At 34.4% G+C, this 19,904-nt stretch overlaps 5 protein-coding genes and 1 long non-coding RNA gene across 11 annotated transcripts; 4 read left to right on the top strand and 2 right to left on the bottom strand.

The window, feature by feature from the left end:
- Positions 1–2,366: 2,366 nt before the first annotated feature.
- Positions 2,367–2,794, bottom strand: LOC135800620 (uncharacterized). The gene is made up of 2 exons (XR_010550198.1): positions 2,716–2,794; positions 2,367–2,611 (listed from the first exon to the last, which is right to left on the bottom strand). It is a non-coding gene; the product is annotated as an uncharacterized lncRNA (long non-coding RNA).
- Positions 2,795–3,204: 410 nt separating this feature from the next.
- Positions 3,205–4,187, top strand: LOC135800417 (trypsin-7-like). Its single transcript, XM_065313649.1, has 2 exons — positions 3,205–3,364; positions 3,430–4,187. The coding sequence occupies exons 1-2, from the start codon at positions 3,319–3,321 to the stop codon at positions 4,134–4,136; spliced, it is 753 nt and encodes a 250-aa protein (XP_065169721.1). The 5' UTR covers positions 3,205–3,318; the 3' UTR covers positions 4,137–4,187.
- Positions 4,188–4,316: 129 nt separating this feature from the next.
- LOC135800415 (fatty-acid amide hydrolase 2-A-like) lies at positions 4,317–7,286 on the bottom strand. 2 transcript variants are annotated; one of them, XM_065313647.1, is made up of 6 exons: positions 6,740–7,286; positions 6,046–6,240; positions 5,263–5,976; positions 5,068–5,208; positions 4,579–5,007; positions 4,317–4,523 (listed from the first exon to the last, which is right to left on the bottom strand). In XM_065313647.1, the coding sequence occupies exons 1-6, from the start codon at positions 6,767–6,769 to the stop codon at positions 4,428–4,430; spliced, it is 1,605 nt and encodes a 534-aa protein (XP_065169719.1). In that variant the 5' UTR covers positions 6,770–7,286; the 3' UTR covers positions 4,317–4,427. The 2 variants fall into 2 exon arrangements, with proteins under 2 accessions (XP_065169719.1, XP_065169720.1); XM_065313648.1 differs by lacking the exon at positions 6,740–7,286 and adding an exon at positions 6,474–6,648.
- Positions 7,287–8,032: 746 nt separating this feature from the next.
- On the top strand, positions 8,033–10,739 carry LOC135800340 (odorant receptor 47a-like). Of its 4 annotated transcripts, none has more exons than XM_065313551.1 (4): positions 8,033–8,052; positions 9,177–9,744; positions 9,800–10,145; positions 10,397–10,739. In XM_065313551.1, exons 2-4 carry the CDS (start codon positions 9,215–9,217, stop codon positions 10,454–10,456), a joined length of 936 nt encoding a protein of 311 aa, XP_065169623.1. In that variant the 5' UTR covers positions 8,033–8,052; positions 9,177–9,214; the 3' UTR covers positions 10,457–10,739. The 4 variants fall into 4 exon arrangements, with proteins under 4 accessions (XP_065169623.1, XP_065169621.1, XP_065169622.1 ...); XM_065313549.1 differs by lacking the exon at positions 8,033–8,052 and adding an exon at positions 8,631–8,762; XM_065313550.1 differs by lacking the exon at positions 8,033–8,052 and adding an exon at positions 8,690–8,724.
- Positions 10,630–12,802, top strand: LOC135800337 (UDP-glycosyltransferase UGT5-like). Its single transcript, XM_065313545.1, is given in 4 exon segments — positions 10,630–10,997; positions 11,057–11,302; positions 11,305–11,678; positions 11,739–12,802. Coding segments are annotated over 4 exon segments (1,569 nt in total). The 5' UTR covers positions 10,630–10,789; the 3' UTR covers positions 12,480–12,802.
- Positions 12,767–19,008, top strand: LOC135800338 (organic cation transporter protein-like). Of its 2 annotated transcripts, XM_065313546.1 has the most exons (5): positions 12,767–12,905; positions 12,964–13,179; positions 17,274–17,622; positions 17,682–17,851; positions 17,914–19,008. In XM_065313546.1, the coding sequence occupies exons 2-5, from the start codon at positions 13,104–13,106 to the stop codon at positions 18,870–18,872; spliced, it is 1,554 nt and encodes a 517-aa protein (XP_065169618.1). In that variant the 5' UTR covers positions 12,767–12,905; positions 12,964–13,103; the 3' UTR covers positions 18,873–19,008. The 2 variants fall into 2 exon arrangements, with proteins under 2 accessions (XP_065169618.1, XP_065169619.1); XM_065313547.1 differs by lacking the exons at positions 12,767–12,905; positions 12,964–13,179 and adding an exon at positions 14,703–15,054.
- Positions 19,009–19,904: the final 896 nt, after the last annotated feature.

Genomic DNA, 19,904 nt, shown 5'->3' on the forward strand with positions numbered 1-19,904 from the left:
ACTGCCTCAAAATGGCAAAATGGCAAAATGGCAAATGGCAAAATGGCGGTGGAAAACAAGCCATATCCCGGGAACCCTGTGTGATATTTTAGTTTTTTCTTTATTTTATAATGGGGCAAAAGTGCATTTTTAAGAAGTACCCCGTAATGAACTTCGCCATGGACGGTCCCAAGCCCGGCTGAGAAAGGAGGAGGGTCTTTGTGGTGAGGCCAGCAACCTACCCAAAGGTACTCAAAGTGCTCACAGAACTGGCAGAAGAGCCTCGGATAATGGACAGACAAAAACAAAAAGCCAGTAGAATACAAGCTCAAGCTTAAATTAAGAAGAAGAAGAAGAAGAAGACCCCGTAATGCCACGCGAAATTCGGTCTTAATTGCTTCAAAATGGCCGCCGAAGTTTGCCCTTTTCTTGCATTTTTCAAAACACGCGGTGGAAAACAGGCCATATCTCGGAAACTCTTCATGATAATTAAGTTTTTTTCTTTATTTATAGTAGGACAAGAGTGCATTTTTAAAATGTACCCTTGAAGTTCTGCTAAATTCGGTCGTAACTGTTTCAAAATGGCCGCTAAAGTTCGGCCTTTTCTTACAATTTGTAAAACACGCAGCGGAAAACAAGCTATATCTCGGGAACCCTTTGCGATAATTAAGTTTTTTTCTTTGTTTATGATAGGACAAAAGTGCACGTTCGAAATGCACCCCTGAAGCTCTGCGAAATTTGGTCGTAACTGCCTCAAAATGACCACCAAAGTTAGGCCTTTTCTTGCAATGTTCAATACACGCGGTGGAAACAAGCCATACCTCTAGAACCCTTTGTCGTACTTGTGTTCAGAGCACCCTTTGAAGGTAGTGATAGAAGTGACTCGTGTTAAGGGCACCCAAAACGATCAAATCTTATCCGACAAAACCGTAATGCAACTAGGATTCGAAGGATTGCGAATGAAAGGACTGAAGAAGAACAAGAAATTGCACGTGAAAAGCGAGGCGGAACAAAGTTTGCTGGGTCAGCTAGTTCTCTATAAAATAAGCTAGTTAAATTGGAAATTTAAACGATGAAATTTTAATTCATAAGAAAAAATGGGCTTGATAATTTTTTTTGGCAATGAGCCGCGTAAAAATAATGTTACGATTAAAATATGTAAAAATGGAGTTTACTAAAATAACGAATTTGACATCATAATTGTTAATTGCCAAAGGAACCACGATCCAAGTTTCATAATTGGGGATAGTTCTTTTCTATGTTGGGTACACACATAGAAACATTTTCATCAGTCCTAAAATGACGTTAGTTTGGCCGTCACGGGCTCTCACTCTATTTTTAATGTTTGCAAGTTTACATTTCACATAATAAACTTTTGAAACTAGAAGCAAGTGTCACCAGCAGGTTTTACATCTGTTGGGGCAAAACCTGCGTAGCTTGTCCTTCTGGTTCTGAAGACGGTTGCCCGATTTTTGTTTGCGATGCTCAAGCTACTCTGACTGAGTTTATCCGGTCTAACATCGCGCTCCAAGGTAAAATAGTGATGTGGCGGATGAGGTATGCAGTGAACAAAACTCTTGCTGATTTTACGATTTATTTACCGTGTAATTTGCACAACAGCTCAAGAGCGAATGAATTTCATAACTGAAGCAAATGAAGGTTTGGGGATATTCCTGCTAACGTTGCAAGAATGATGCAGCTGCAGTCTGGAGTGAACTGGGAGAACAAAGCATATAATTGCAGCTGTCCCCTGGCAGGTGTTTTGCCAAATGCAACTGATAACACTTCGTCGCGTTATCGATACGTTTGTCGGACTTGGCCCGAACAACATCTTTAATTCTAATAATTTGCCAGAATTTTGCACATCTTTCATTTCTCTTATTGGAGCAAAAATATTTTATGAAATAGTGCAACTTTGTTATTCGAACACATTTTTTTAACAAAATAGTGCGACTCTGTTATTAAAACAAAATTGATTTTATAAAATAGAGTCGCACCGTATTTCGACTAATAAAAAAACAACAGGAAACGACATCGTCGAGTCAGCCTTTGGCAACAAGTATCACTTGTCGGTGACATCGCGTAATTCGTATTATAGGTCATTGCATTTATCGCGGTTAACAACATGAATTGCGACAGACTGAAGTTGGTAAGAACGTGTTGCCACCTTCGAAGAGGTAGCCCCAGCCGGAGTAGACACGTATCTTATACTCGCTCATAAGTACCTACCTCTAAAATAATTTTCTGGAAAAATACTATGAAAGCAAACATTGATTTTGATTAGATGGATTAAACTAACTGATTAAAACATTTCCCAATTTTAAAAATTCGAGTGTATCTCAGGTTTGATTTTAAAGTATCAATAGCGGAGATAGTAAGATTCAAAATGATCACAAAATGTTTAAGTTTATTGCGAAATAGTTTTACTTTCACTAATGTTATATATAAAATTAAAATAAATAAAGTATTAAAATTATTTTGCCTATTTGCTATATTGCCATTAAAAATTCAGCATCAATCCGTTTAACATAGTACTAAATCTATACATTTATAATTAATTGTAGTACAGTTTAAACTCTTTAATATACGAGTACGAGTGTACGAGACGAATCTTATTGTAACGAAGCTTCCCCTATAACACAAAAGAACACCGTTGGTTTAGCTTAAAATTTAAATATTAATATGTTCGTATTTGTTCATATTTAGATGTCAATACTCATGTATCGATTTATTTACCTGAGTAATTATGTTTATAACTATCTTAGAATGAATTCCGTTGAAATCATTTAAATGCCGAAAATAAGTTGCACATCTTTTCAACTTTACAAATGTTAGTTATGTTATCGTTATAGCTTTTAAGTATCAAAAAGTCAATGATTTTTGAACTCAAAAACGGGTAATTACAGAACAAGCGGATATTGCAGTGCAAAAACGTGTATTTACTTTTATTGATTTGATACTGTGATAACAACTTTATTGTTATCAATAGACAATCAATAAATATTAGTTTAATGAATTATTATTAGTAATTTACATTAGGATTATTCATGACTTCAAGAATTATGTTTATAATAAATGTTTTTGTTGATATTAATTTTCTGCATATGAATTTACGATGATGTAAACGAAAAACTTATTATTTTTTAGTACTTTTTGCTAGTTACATTGTAGTGCCACGTGTATATATATTTCGAGTCTTTTTGAAGTGGGTTATTCTGAAAGACTATGAATAGACATATAATCTATTTAATCAGTATCAATCAATTCAAACTCTCAAAGATTATGCGGATGTGAGTATAAAAGGAACTCACTAAGGCTGGGAAAGGCACATCTAACAAAATGTTCAGATTTATCGCACTCGCCGCTCTCCTGGCTACGGCCGCCGGTAAGTTATACAAATAATAAAAAAAAAGTAGATATATTCTATTAAACATTTTTTGTCAATTATAGCTGTCCGCCCCCGCCTTGATGGCAGGATTGTTGGAGGTGATGACGCCAACGTCGAGGACTTCCCTTACCAGTTGTCCCTGCAGTCGTACGGCAGCCACATCTGTGGTGCTTCCATCATCAGCAGCAAATGGGCCGTGACCGCCGCTCACTGCACTGACGGTTCCTCTGCCTCTTCCCTCAGCCTCGTCGCCGGCATCAGCAACCTCGACGAATCTGGCCAGAAGATCAAGATCGCCAAGATCCACCAGAACCCACAATACAGCAGCTGGGATATCGATTACGATATCTCCGTTCTGGAACTCGCCACTGAAATCGAACTTGGCTCCACTGCCCAACCTGTTGGTTTGCCTTCTGACGGTAGCGACCCAGCTGCTGGAACCGATGTTGTCTGCTCCGGCTGGGGCACCCTCTACGAAGGTGGCTACGTTTCCGACCAACTTCAGTCTGTCACCGTCCAGATTGTCAGCCGCGAGGATTGCAATGACCAATACGGATCCGGCTCCATCACCGACAGGATGATCTGCGCTGGTGTCCCAGAGGGAGGCAAAGACGCTTGCCAGGGTGACTCTGGTGGCCCACTTGTTGCCAACGGCCAACTTGTCGGTATTGTTTCCTGGGGTTACGGCTGCGCTCGCCCAACTCACGCTGGAGTCTACTCCAACGTTGGTGCTCTCCGCAGCTACATCAAGGAACAATCCGGTCTTTAAATCTATCATTTGATTGGATGAGAAAATAAAAATAAAAGCATTTAACATTTACATTACATGATTGACTTGTTCCAACCACTTAATATCCTAAATAGATCACTGGAACAATATTATTTCTTGAAGCTTTACGGACACTTCAACAAAAGTACATAATCAAAAGATAATAATCAATTAAATTGATATGTTTATAACAATATAAGTTTATTTATATAAAGATATAAAAGTGTACTATAAATATTAGAGAATTTGGTATAAAATTGAGACTCTACAAATTCACTTCACATATTAATATCACTTCTTTCGCGGCATTTTCCACCCACCACAAATATTTTCGATTTCCTCGGCTACAGCTATAGAAAGCCTGTCATTGAAGCGCTTACTAATAACCTACAAACAAATAACATTAATAAATATGTTTCATTATACTTTACGCTGTGCTAACCTGAACACCAAAGGGCAATCCATCCGAATTAAAGCCAATAGGACAACATGTAACAGGTAAGCCTATCGAATTGAAAACAAGTGTATTCATAGTGTTCAAAACTCTAGGCATAGTCGTGTAATGATAATCAGCAGGTCTATGAAACGTAGGCATAATTAACACTGCATCATCTCCAAGTATAGTTTCCAATTCGTTTCTAAGTTCATCCAAGCTGTTATTACATTTGATATATGTGGATTCCGGTAAACTTCTACCGTATTTCTCAAGTAGTAGATAAATGTAAGTGTTCAAAGTTATATTTGAACAGTTAAACAACATTTTCAAGAGACCACAGAATAGACCTTTGGGTCGTTCAAACTCGACATCTTTAATTTGGATCAGAGCATGGAGTGCAGGGATTACACTGTTTTTAAAGAATTTTCTCTCAAGCTAAAAAAAATTAAAAAATTCAATCAATTATAATCAATTATATTAAAGTAAAATACTTACAGGTTGCACATTGAGATTGTATTTAATTTTAAAATGATCAAGCAAGAAATCTAATCCTGTAGATATCTGCGGGTCCAAATTTGAAGTCAAAATAGACCCGTAATTCTTAAGGAAGTAAATTTTAATTTTTGAAATGTCCACCTAGAAATAAAAGTATTTATTTTACACTACGCATTTAAAGTTTTATAGTCGTACCTCTGATGTCAGGTTCAAGGTTGGTTTAAATTCATCTTTAGTAACAATGCGCATCATAGGAAGTAAATCCGTCGCGTATCTACACATCGGACCAAGGGTAAAGTGTGAATTCCATTTTTCCGTATCACCGCACCCAGGAAAATGTCCAACTGTTGAGACGACATGTGCAGTAGCCTTGTGTGAAAACACGCCACAATAATGCGCTGGCAATCTTAGCGAACCGCCAAGATCAGATCCAATTCCTACTACTGATGCACCAGCTCCCAATAGAGCACCTTCGCCACCTGAAGAACCGCCACTTGTTCGTCGGCTATCATAAGGATTATTTGTTGTACCAATAAGATTATTGTGACTCTCCCAATTCAAACATAATTCCGGTGTATTCGTAACAGCTATAATAATTGCACCTGCTTTTCTGCACGGTTCGATTATTTCAGCGTCTTCTTTTGCGCGACGACCGGCAGCCAGGAAATAACCAGCCGTATGGCTCATTCCATTCACTGCAATACTCTCTTTAACGGTAAGTGGTACTCCTAACAATGGAAACTCTTCCAGCCATTGTTCCGCCGTCTTGTCAGAGGTTTTAATTTGTTCGTCCAAATGAACGGCTTCATTAAGAGCTTGTTCAAAACGGTCTTCCACAACTGCGTTTAATATTGGATTCACTTCTTTAATTCTATTAATGTAGGATTCAAACACAAATTTGCATGTTACCTATAAAAACATTTCAAACAAAACAAATATGATAAAACTTCCTAATTAAAATTATGTATTTAAACCTACTTCTTTGTTTGCTATGCGTTTCGCTAACTCTATTCCAGAGATTTGCATAATTTCCGGAGGATCATTCAACGGTACGCAGACCTTTTTTCGACGGCACATTCCCATCAGAACTCTGGGCAGGTACCAAATGATGTAAATTAGCTTGAAGAATATAACGAGTAGGTATTCCACGACAAGAAACGACATTTTCGATGCCTACAACAAAACTTCGCTAGAATACTCAATGCATATAACTGAACGATTTATATCGTGGTAAATTAAACGGAGTGTATGTAGTTTATGCACACAGACAAGTCGATAACCTATTGTATTCATTTGGATTTAGAAATCAGTAAATCGGTTAGTAAAGCGTAGCGTGCATAGCATAATAAATATGTACATTGCATTCGTAAAGTAGCTTTAATTGATTTTAATTCAGTTATTGGTACCTTGCTGCTTCAATACGATGTTTAAACTGTTCAAGTGTTTATTTGCACTAGAATTTATTAACAGACGTGTAGGATATGTGATAATTTTGTTTTAATTTTGAGTTACAGCACTCAAGGCAAAAGCGACTAAAAGCATAAGCTTCTATAATTTTATCTCTGTTGAGATGATAAGCCAGCAAGTATTAAATTTGTTTTTTGTTAGTTTTGTTAGTTAGTTATCCGGTTATATTAACAGCTTAATAATTATAAAATAAAATAAACATTACCTCTCCATTTTCGTTGATATTTTTTGCCATTTTGTGATGTATTGATTTTATCAATGCAAATTTGTAACACTTGAAATAACGCTAATCACTGCAAATTGCGGATGTGAATGATCACGTTCCTCTCGAGACGTAAAAATGAATAAACACGTATGTTTAGGAAAAAATTATACGCGAATGATGGAAAATTTGAAACTTCAGCGTAATGACACGATGAGTTGACGACAATCCTCAATTGCATGCATTCTGTGATGACTGTTATGTAAATTCGAGTTTTTCACTCAACACTTTATATAAACACACTGCAGTCGGTGCAATATCACGTAATACGCGTCTCGATTCAACTTTTGACCGACTGCGACCGTTTTCCTTCGGAGGAAAGAATTCCTCGAGTAGTTCGCGTCGTGGATGATGTTAAGATACTGTTGGAAGACGGCGAGAATGCCGTGAGGTCCCACAGCATGGAACACATACCGGGGAATAGTAACACATTGCGTGTTTAAAGTACCGGTTGTGCATCGTGCTGGCCGGTGTGTGAGTGACCGTGACATCAAAGCTTCCGCATTTTGCGTGTTAACACATTGAACACAACGCCTGGAGTTGGGCAATTAGCTTTATTAGACCTAGAAGTGGAAACATTTTCCACACTATCATAAACAAGTCGGCATTGAACTATGAATTTTAATTCGATTTTTGGCAGCATATCAGAACAACATTTTTTAAATTAATGTTTTATACTGATTGATATGAGACGGGTTTATGTAATTGGACTAGCGAGAATGTATAGCATGTCTGCACGATATGAACAAGTCCACCTTCAACGAAAACGAGTTATCGTCCGTTATTTTGGATGGTCGTTGGTAATGACACTGATTTTATATACCATTTACAGCTTTTGGGCAATTACTTAAAAGTTATGTAAGATATAAATATAAAATCACAAAAACAAATATTATTTCATTAAGAAAAAAAGGATTTTTATGTGTAGTGTTTTATTTTTCTCCTACAGTACTCGTATAAAGTGTAAATCTGCGCACAATAAACAAAATGTTAGAAATATTGAAATAATTTTACATCATCTGCGCATTAATCATTCATTTGTTTTGACGTACTTGTCAATATTTCAATATATGTGCGTGTGGGTAGTAATTACAAATATGTTTATTACCAACTTAATTTTTTTCAAATTAATTTTTTAGGTATCTTTACAAAAATATTTTAAGGCAAAAAATATATATATAATACTGTTCTCAAAGCATTTACATGCATTTTCTAAATATTGCAATGTCTCCTTATCTTCAAAACAAATTAATAAGGTAAATCAATAAATTTAAACAAGTTTTGCGTTGAATATTTAACAAATATTTAAATAAATGCTCATTAGCATAATTTTATCTAAAATCAGCTACTTACAATGCTTTATAATTTGCATAAACGAAACCATTTTTTGTTATATCATATAATAATAAACAGGTGCGCTTTATACACAATATAAACATAAACGACCTTTCAGAGACGTTTATAATTATCAAATCAAATTTACTGGACAGTTTCACAATATTATTCTTAATGCCGGTTTTGCTAGTTGCTAGATGTGTTATTTTTGTGCAATTTCTGTCCTACTCTTTAATTTGATGCAATAAAACTTAATCACCTCAAATAAAGTTTCGTTTTAATTGCTGTATTGAAATGAATTATACTTCTAACAAAGATATGTTCACAATACTTTACAGATTCATCTTAAGGTAATTATAAGTATGTAATGTAATTTTGCATGCATTTGAATTCAAATTTGCATTGAAACGGTTGGATTAAAGAATAATGAGAATAATTAGGGAATATATTGATTTAAGGTAGTGAACTATATGTGCAGTTAAGTATACTAAGTTGCCTATGCTCAATACATATTAAATCATGTTTAGATATTAAATCAAAGTATAACTTGTCCACGCATTAATCTAATCGCTCTTCTTAACAAAACAATCACGGTAAATATATATTAATTATCCACCATCTAGATTACAAGGTAAAACATTTTGTAGTTTGTTTTTATTTCTTGTAAACTTTAAAAATCTTTCAAGTAATCAAACATCAAATTATTGTCTATTTATTAACTCCTTTGTAATAAACTTGTTCGTAAGAAATACTTGGTATATATAAGAAGATATAATAGCGAGATAAAACTTAGTTAAAAATATGTATGGAAAATCAGAGGATTTAGATATTTTGCGTGTTCCATTGCGCTTTCTGCGTTTGCATCAATTATGGCCACCTTTAAATCAAAAAATAACAAATTTTTGGCCCTTTGTACGAGCTGCGAGCATGCTATGCTTTTGCAGTATCACACTTTTCGGTGGCTTTAAGCACATGTGGTTCTCTTTTAATAGTCAGTGAATAAAAATTAATTTTAATTGTTATATAACATCTTTTATGTTTTCAGATCCTCAAAATGTGATTTTAATAGATACGATTGAATCTATGATAACACTGGTTGTACACATTATTGTGTACTATACTATCTACATAATGATGATTCACATTCCCGAACTGGACGAATTCATGCACGATTTGAATGATTACACGCGTTTTGGAAAACCACCAGGAATAGACACAGCAGATAAATATTGCAATTACTTTACCTATTTCTTTTATCTGTATGGCTGGATAGGTTCCATATTGTATTCACTGTCAAGTGTTCTAGACAAAGCAGAATGCGAAGAGCGTGATGTACACAAGACGCGAGAGTGTGGATTTCTGGTACCCTTGAGGTTTCCTTATAAGATAGACACACTCGAAAAGTTTATCGTCACCTGGCTTTTGCAAAACTTCAGCTTGAACTTACTACTTACCTCTGGTATTACAATAATGTCGTATTTGTATTCATCGGTTGAAAATTTCAACGCAAAGATTGTTCATCTCAAATCCGAGATTACAAAACTTGGAGACCGGCCGGAATTAGTACGAGAGGAAATAAAATTTTGTGTTGACTACCACGTCAAGATTATAGAGTAAAAATTTATTTTATTATTTACATTCATAAAATACAATTAAATATGTTTTTAGGATGTGCAAAAATTTAAATAAATGCTGGGGAAAACTTATGCTTTATCATCAAATGATGGTGACGATATTAGAGAGTTTAATTGGCATTCAGTTTCTATTAGACCCTGATCCCAAGTATATGATTCACGGTACAGCTTGGTTGATCAGCCTTGCAATTCCATGCTACGCGGGACAGCGATTACTCGACGAATCCTCTGAAATCCCATTGGCTATTTACTCCTCAAAATGGTACAATCTCGATAATCAATCAATGAAAGACTTGGTGTATATGTTGATGTGTGCTAACAATTATCTGGATTTGAATCGTGACGGTTATGGACCTATTAACTTATCAATAGTTGGAAATGTAAGATTAATAATAATTTAGTGACTTGCAAGTAATACACGAGTTAATTGCTGACATTTCTACATAAAACTATTAATCAATTCGCAATCGTATTCTCGACTACGTAACATTTTACTTGCAGGTCAAATAAATATTTTTATCTTTATCAATAACTGATTGCGAAAAATATTGCAACTACTACTGTTGTTGAATTAACTGTCATTATTTAGTAAATAGAAAAGATTTACGTTTAATAAACAAAAACTTTTTAGGTGATAAACAACATTTACTCGGTGTTAATGCTTCTCTACAGCACCATGTCGGAACTCTAAGCAACAAAGCAAAATTCAAGTCACTCCGATAACATTTGTGCCCATGAAATTGCAGAGCAACATTGGTGCTATTAATAAATTGAACCCACTTTAAGTATTTATTAGGAATACGCTCATGTAATAGTAGTTCATACACCGTATAAATAAAAGTTAGAGTCACTTTTGTTTCATAACAGTTTTAAACTTGCCACTGCTACTGCTAGCGCGTGATCCTAATTTATTGTTCAATTTTTATTGTTCTAAGTAAACACACCCACAGTGATAATAAAGTTATTCCAACATTTTTACGTCTTTTAACTTTCTAACTAGTCTAATGAAAATAAATTCATAAAAATGTTTAAATTATTAATTTTGGTGCTAATTTCACGAGAAGTATGGTCTGCGAACATTTTAATGGTAGGACTGACGGTGTCACACAGCCATCATTATTGGATGGAAACAGTGTCAATGGGATTGATTGACAAAGGGCACAATATCACTTTTCTTTCGTTAGATCCGACCAAACTTAAACGTGACAATTACACTGTTATTACTTTGGATGGTACGCAATGTTTTTAAATATTGTTAAACTGTTATAAATTTAATTTAAATAATTTTTAGGAATATACGAACACTTTGCATATGGTTACACAAGTGATGAGCTTCAGCAGATTACATTTACTCCATTAACAATTCCACCATTTGTTGATTTCCTCTTTGATTTTATGCTGGACGTTTGTAAGAAAGCACTCCATCATCCTAAAATTCACACACTTTTATCTTACCCAAAAAATTTCAAATTTGATTTGATTATCTGGGATCACACGATGGGCGAATGTATGTATCCACTTATTCAACATTTTGGTTATCCCCAACGATTGGTGTCAGTCCATATGGTTTGTCTGATACTGTCGAGAGTATTTATGGAGGACATGTTTATTCCTATGTTGGAAATGTCTGCATGCCTTTTGCTGAAGCATCAACACTCTGGCAGAGGCTAATAAACATTATTTATATCAACTATAATATATACAGACGAAACACTTATTATAAACAGAAGTATGTTGAAACTTCCAAAAAAGTATTCTGGGATTGGGACCTAACTAAGTTTGAGCGTGTGGAAGAAAATTTTAATTTGGTTTTATTAAATTGGAATGTTGCTTTGAATCAACCACAAGCACTGAGTCCCAATATGATTCCCGTTGGTGGTGTTCAGATTAAGAAAGGAGAAAAACTACCAAAGGTTTTATTTTATTATATGTTTAATATACAAAAGTTTCTAATCCTTTTAAATTTTATTTAGGATATTGAAAACATATTTGCCAAACCTTCGTCTGGAGTGATTTTCTTCTCGTTGGGTTCCAACTCAAAAAGTGAAAGTCTCTCAACACCAATTTTGCAATCGTTTGCTCAATGTTTTGCCGAACTATCAGAATATCAAATTATCTGGAAGATCACACCGCCAGCTTCGTTAAAACTGCCATCTAATATAAATACAGTCTCATGGGCACCACAAACCGCTATATTGGCACAACCCAAAACAAAACTATTTATCACACATGGCGGCGGTCTGAGTACACATGAAACTGCATATTTTGGTGTTCCCATTATTGGAGTACCAATATTCCTGGATCAAATCAACAACGTGGAGAAATTAAAGACGAAAGGTGGTGGTGAAGTTGTAAACGTTCGAGACATGCACAAATCGAAAAGAAGCAAAGATATTTTCTGCCAGAAAGTGAAGAAAGTGCTTTTTACAGAAAAATACGAATTGACTATGAAGCAACTATCAAAGAGATACAGAGATACTGAAATGGATCCAATGGATACACTTACTTATTGGGCGGAGTATGTGTTAAGACATGGCGATGCAAAACACTTAACTTCTTTGAGCAGAAACATGAGTATATTTTATTCGCAAAATTTAGATATTTATCTTATGTTTATTGTGTTTTTTGCGGTACAACTGTATATAATTTGTGCAATTTTGAGATGTTTTTGTCGAAAATGTTGCAAAAGAGCAAGGAAAGATAAAACTGCCTAAACTAACAAATGTTCAGAGTAAATAAATTTGACCATGGTCTTCTTTTTAGGAAAAACCATTCGTTAAATTGTAATTAGTTAAATATAATTAGTATTATTTACAAAAACTACATTTTTACAACATTTTTATGGGTCGAATACGCTTCTAGTTGTAGTATGATAAACATAACTTTGTACTTGCAAATATGATTAACGTGCGTCTTCCCCAAAATATGTTTGAGGTGCAAACACACTTTAGACATTTTAACGATGCACATCTCTTTGCCACGGCATTTTGACAAACACACAGTGTAACTCGGATGAATTAAATGCACTTAGATTGTATGTAAATCTATTGTTATCTCCGTCACGTCGACTCACATTGGTGACACGTAATGGAAACGCACCCGAACGATCCACAATCAAAACCCAGTAGTAATAAGAACAAGTATAAATAAATTCTGTTGACTTTGTACCATATATATATAATTCGTTATCTATTATAGATTTTTCCCTTTTACCATTTGCTTCGAGAGCGACACGGAACTGGGATGCGATTAATTGTTCTATAAAACAATAGTTTCATTTATACTACGTGTTAAAGTGTTTGTTAATAGTCTAGAAATATTTCAAATTCGAAGAAAATATGAGCCGATCTAAAGATAAAAAGTTGAGCAACATTGAAGTGCGTCTGAAGGAAAGAGAACGTCTTTTAAAAACATGTAAGTCATTTCTTTGTATGTTGAAGAAAAATTTGTAATTTTATCTACTTGAAAAAAAAGTACGGTTATCCTTAAATTTACAAATAATTTAACGTAAAGTTCTATTATCTAAATATTGGGTTATGCCAAAATTTGCGTTAACCTAAAATTCATTTTATGCACTTGATACTCTAAGTATTGGAGCATTGAACTATCAATTAGTTTAATTACAAGATGACTGAAATTAGTATTTTGTAATTAAAGGGTAATTGTTGTTAATTGTCTAGATGAATGATCTTAAGGTGGGCCAATGTGCTAAGTCAACAAACTTGACTAATCTTCCATGAAAACATTACAAAAATAACAATAGTGCTAATATATTAATAACTATACTGCAAATTGCGCAATATGGAATTTTGGAGATGTTGTGATGTACAAATTGAATCAATATTTACTACATTTTTATTAATTCACGTGAAGCATGTACGGGAAATTTATGTTACTTGTTAGAAAAAAAAAGTAAACAACATAAGTGAATCACACAATCAATATTCCATTGATTTGATATGTAAATTTCACATTATAATATGTATTTTGATGAATTAAACCTGGTCTATTGTTTGATTAAACTGAAGTAATCTTGAGATATTTAGATTGACCTTGATAAGCGTACAAAATGTAAAAAATGGCGCTTCTAGGTCAGCGCAGCGGTATACGGTTCACTTGTTGCAATTAACTTTCAAACTTCTTTTCTATCACGTTTTTTGTTTGCTATGTGAAGAGATTCTAAACAAGGAAGAGTCAACTTTTGCAAACTTTTTCCTAGACGATTCTCGGAAATAGCAAATAAAAGTTATAGCGATTTCCAAAATGGACATTTCAAGACTCAATTTATTGATTTCATTGAATTTCCACTTTTTCCAATCAGATTTTTAGAGTTTCTAAAGCCATATACTTAAATTATTATGTACTATGTGTTAATATACACTATTAAAACTAGATTTATCAGCTGAATTCAGTATAAAATATAGAAAACAGTTTTTAAAAATGTTTTTTTTTTTGTTTTGTAAAAATAATTAGTTTTGATTTTTTCATATCTTTTGAATTATTTTGAGCAGACAAAACAAAAGTGCAATTCTGCTTGTAATCGAGAAGTTGATCTTGAATCTTCTGGCATTGCATTCCCGAAAACAGGTCCTTAAAGTACTTCTTCGACATTCCTTCGTTGCTACGCGTGCGTCATCGACTTAACTTGCGTCTCAATTCTTTGAGGGACGAGGAAATCAATCTCACTAAGGTCATAACTTCATCCTCTGCCTCTCACCATGTTGAGTACGCTTAGATTGTGCGAGTACCCGGCGGGTAATTGATGGCAATCATTGCATGATTTGGGCCGGCACGTTTCACACTCATTCGGGCGTCTTCAAATCCTCATTACGCACTTAGGATCATTATTTACTTAGAGGCGCGCATAGTTTACCGACATGGGAGAGTCCGGTAAGTGCCCTCTAACTCGCCCGGATTTGCAGAAGCTATAAGTCAACGGCGCACCGCGTGCCGTAAGTGACTTAAGTCGCGTCGCTCGTGAATGCTGCACGTGTCGAACGCTGTTCGTTGCTGTTTGACTTTGCGTTTCACATTCAGATTCAATTTCGTTTAAGTCGCGCATTCGTCGATGCATCGCGACAGCGAGTGGCCGCGATTTTTCAAATTTCTTTTGTTTGCAAAAAGTGGACATAAAATAAAATAGTGATTTAATATGTATTAAGAGTTATTTTGTGTTTGGTAAATTCCAGTTTATCAATTAATCAGTTGGTAATATTTATACTTTTTTTTAAAATAAACGTTTAAATCTGCAAGCAAATATGACGGTAGCGAACGATAAAAACGAAAACGGTAAGCAAAATAACCTTACTGATTATTCACATTCTACAAAAAAATAGTATGAAAGTTATTCACTTTATGATTGTTAGTGGTATAATATTTATTGTTTAAAACAATTTGACTAACTAAACATTCTTTACGAAGTGTTAAAACAATGTTATCGTCATTTGCACTTTTTACGTTTGTTAATCGTTAAGTTGTTTATAAATAAATTGCCTGGTTACACATCATTTAAAAGCCGAATACGCAAGTGCCACAGTAGTTAATTAAAAGGTATGCTTTTTTTGTTGATTAAAGCATTTACCATTTTTAAAATGACTGAGATTTAATAAATACTTTATCATTAAACAACTGTTGATAATTTTTATGATATAATGATGATTTTGTAGACTGAATTATACATAATAATCTGAATTATGCACAATTTACGATTGTTGTAATTTCCATTATCATATAATTAACCGGGTAATTATTTAAAATTTAAATAATAATAATCAGGTTATAGTCTGATGGTCTAGTCAGAGAAATATCCATATTCATCTCGTAACTTGAAATACTAATGCACCTCCAGCCTGCATAATAATTAATTTCTCTCGATGAATGTAATATTCAAATACCAGTTGGATTTGTTTTAGTCGGTAAAATCCATTGCACAACTACCAGCTAATAAATAAATAAAATATACACCTTGCTCTGCAAAACTTTGCAAAAATGACATTTAAAAATGTAAAACTTTTGCTATTATCATTTATTTAGTCCAAGGTGACAATTAAAGATGAATCTTCAGTTGTTACATAACAAACGTCCTTGTCTTTTCAACTCGACAGCATCAACAAATTGATTTAATTAGTTCTATAATAATGTTTTACACGCTTTTATCCATGTGAAAGTTGAAAAGTTTGATTTTTGCTGAGTTCTACTACATTACGAGTACAACAACGCGTCCGCAATTTTTATTAGTGCTCACCTAACACACTGTATAAAATGGTCAAGTAATGTCGTTGAATCGATCGGTATCTGTGTCATATTATAATCGAAAAAAGAAACAACGCGTACCAAGCAGAAAGAGTTAATTATGATGCAAACACGCGCAAAATTACCGCAACAATTCCAATTCATAGTAAATACATAAAAAAAACATTCAAATTGGATGGACGCGATCATGCGTGGAAGAAAAAAAAACGTGTTAGAATGTACCTTATGCATTTGATTCAAATGTGGCAGACACAATAGCGTGATCGATTCGCATGTCATGTTTTAATGCGCGAATTTGCGTTCCAGACGGACACGCGCTTGACCCGTGCATTGTAATCTAGTTAATTGTGCACATTTCGACATTCCGTCGCGGAGAACATTTTCGTTCGGAAATTAGAACCTAGATGACGAATTGCATAATCAAATTACAATATCTAGTAATGTGATTAGTTTGGAAATAATTGCTCTGACTTTTTATCATAATTAATTTGTTATAACACTCGCTTGAGTGTTTCCTCATTTTACTGATAGAATATCCGTGCGTTCTCTTCTAGTCACACTTTCACTTGGAATATTCTCTAATAGTGAAGGTTTTTAATACATTTATACAATAATATAATCATGACGATGTTATATTATTTTGTTTAAAAATAATTTCACATTTTAACAATTTGTAATTTAAAGTTTTGATAATTACCGTACCGAATTATTGTAAACGTTGGTTTGCGTGTTTGGTAGAAACTAAAAATTCAATAATATTTCATGCTATTTTTTAAAAGTGTTTTTATTACAGAATATTGTATTGTTGATGTTATGTTATGATAAATACGGTAATTTTAATAGTTGTAAACAAAGTTTCAACAAAAATTATTTTCATATTTCCTCGAGTTTTTTCAAAAGCGCATAATTCGAATGCCCATGAATTAATAAACACATTCGTAATAACACCAATTATATTAACATAATATTTGTAATATTTTTGTGAGTTGAATCATATAATTAAGGAATTAATTGACACATGTTATGACTACTCGGCATTAAAATAAGATTATTGTTTCAAATTGGTGTCACAGGAAAACGTAAATTGTGTTTTTATTTGTTCAAAGTCAAAGATCACTTTTTATCATATTAAGTGACAACATTTTTCGGGCTTCGTGTGTAAATTATATTTGGTGATAACCTTATAACATAGGTATCTACTGTGACTTTGAGGTCATTTTTATTTCATTGACTGTATTTGATTATTTATGTTGTAGTATCGAAAACGGACGAAACTACCGATGTCTTTCAAAAGTCCATGGGAGTTTTCGGTCGCTGGCATCTATGGATATGTTTCATCATCTTTCTGGTCAAGTTTCCGGTGGCATGGCATCAGTTAAATATCGTTATCATTGCCCCAGCGCAGAATTTCTCATGTATTGATAATGTGGATCGATGTGCTGCTAATTGTACTAAACACATTTTTGATGATTCTATCTTTACGGATACAATAATCTCCCAATGGGACCTGGTTTGTGATAGAGCATATTTGGCTAACATGGCGCAGACTTTCACCATGTTTGGAATTTTGGTTGGCAACGCATTCTTCGGTTTCTGGTCTGATCGGTAATGAAGATTAAATTAAACATGAGACCTCTAGAAATGTATAATTATGATAATTTTAGATCAGGGCGAAGTAAACCAATGATCGTAGCGGTGATCATCCAAGTGATTTCCGGCTCGCTGTGCGCTTTCGTTCCATGGTTATGGGCGTTTTTGCTGTTACGTTTTGTCGTTGCTACAGCTACTGGCGGTACCATGGTCACAAGTTTTGTTCTCGTAATGGAACTAATTGGTGTGTTAATTAAATTAATTTCTATTAATGTTCTCACTCATGCGATGTTATTCTTTTATTAGGTACAAAATGGCGATGCACAGTAGCAACACTCTATCAAATCCCTTTCAATCTGGGTCATTTGACCTTGGCACTGTTTGGATATTTATTCAGAGACTGGCGTTATTCTCAACTAGCGATCTCATTACCTTCGATTATCTTGATATCTTATTTCTGGTTGCTACCAGAATCACCAAGATGGCTGCTCGCTGCCGGTGAGGTCGAGAAAGCAACCAAAATTCTCGAAACCGCCGCAAAACACAACAATCTTCCGGTGGAGAGCATTGCACAGGAAGTGAAAACATACGCTGAAAAGAAACAAAACGAGACACAGGCACGCGGACGTGCCGTTGATTTGTTTAACACTAGAGTTATGTGTTTGCGTACTTGTTGCATTGGATTCAACTGGATCGTCTGCGGTTTGTGTTTCTTTGGCGTCGCACAGTACGTGGGTCAACTGGGTGGTAATCTTTTCTGGAATATTGCCGCATCGGCAGCAATCCAAGTACCTGGAACTTGCATTTCCATCTTACTTTTGGAGAAATTAGGCCGCAAACCTACACTTATTCTTTCCAACTGTGTCGCTGGCATTTTTATGTTGCTCATTCCGTTTGTAGAGGAACATTCTCATTGGAGAGTGATCCTTGCTGTAGTTGCCATGTTTGGAATATCAATTTCTTTCCCATCGGTTTACTTGTTTTCGGGTGAAGTCTTCCCAACAGTGGTCCGTAATTTGGGAGTTGGTATAACATCCATGATGGCTCGTTTCGGATCGATTGCAGCGCCACACATCAGTACTTTGGGTGCGTACGGAGCTGCTCCATGGGTTGTTCCAGTGATATTTGGTGTAGCACCTTTGATTGGTGCTATTTTGGTATTATGGCTTCCAGAGACCAGAAATACCAAATTGCCTGATACTTTAGAAGAAGCTGCTAATTTTGGCAAGAAGAATAAATGCGAAGCGCTTAAAGGCGTTGCATAAATTAATTATTATAAGTAATTAAATTACAAACATATGTACAGACAACATTGTGCAATTTTGTTTATGTGATAGCGTAAGTTCATTTATATAGCAAAATTGTATGCCATTTGCAAATATATTTATTTTTTATTATCGACTTCTTTTTTGCGTGTGAATTAAATTAATAACTACAACACTATTACTTTAAATTCGAACCCAATTGTAATCGTAGTTTGCATCATTCAATCATTCTTTAACTATTCTGATTTGAAACTAGCTTTTGCCCGCAACTTCGTCCCGGTAGTGTTTAGTCAAAATGTAATTCGTTTTTTACTCTGTTGTTCTAGGCATAGAATGTGTCAATTCTATCAATGAGATTCGCAATTTTATTTTAAAGAAATTAATTATATAAAGAATTGCTAATAATGCACTTCAATGCGCCATCTCGGATTCAATTATTTAACTATATATATGAATTAATCTCAATGCCAACTTTTATCCTATAGAAAAGGGCTGTCTTTAGGGTTTTCCCGGCAATTATTCTAATTGTTCTCACCGTAAAAACCATCTTTGAACTTCAACGAACATTTTAAAAAAGAATTGACCAAATTAGTATAAAAACCGCATCAAAATCCGTTGCGTTTTCAATGATTTAAGCATACAAAGAGTTTCCTTCTCCAAACAAAAACATCAACCGGTCAACTTCAACGCTTACCAACAAATTTTTGCGATTCATTTTCCACTATTTAATGGATGTTATTATACATGTAAACCTTCCTCTTGATCTATCTATAAATAAGGCTAGGCAGACATTCTTGGTCTATCTTACAAAAACAATCAAAATTAACGGCATTTTTTATTATCAGAAATTAAATATATTTGTTACCCCAACGCGTGGTCCCTTCTTGGTTAAGCTTCCACGTGTACACGTGGTACACACAATAGTGTGCAATTTTGTATATGCGATGTAATACGTCTAGGTATTTACCTAATAGAACGGTTTGCAACCAGCAATACTCATTTTTTATTGTCGACCTGTAATTTGCATGCAAT

The sequence above is a fragment of the Atheta coriaria genome, unplaced genomic scaffold (assembly GCF_025399875.1).
Source record: "Atheta coriaria isolate IRGN ID8LTWV9N9 unplaced genomic scaffold, Caltech_Dcor_3.1 hic_scaffold_10_pilon, whole genome shotgun sequence".
Lineage (NCBI taxonomy): Eukaryota > Metazoa > Arthropoda > Insecta > Coleoptera > Staphylinidae > Dalotia > Dalotia coriaria.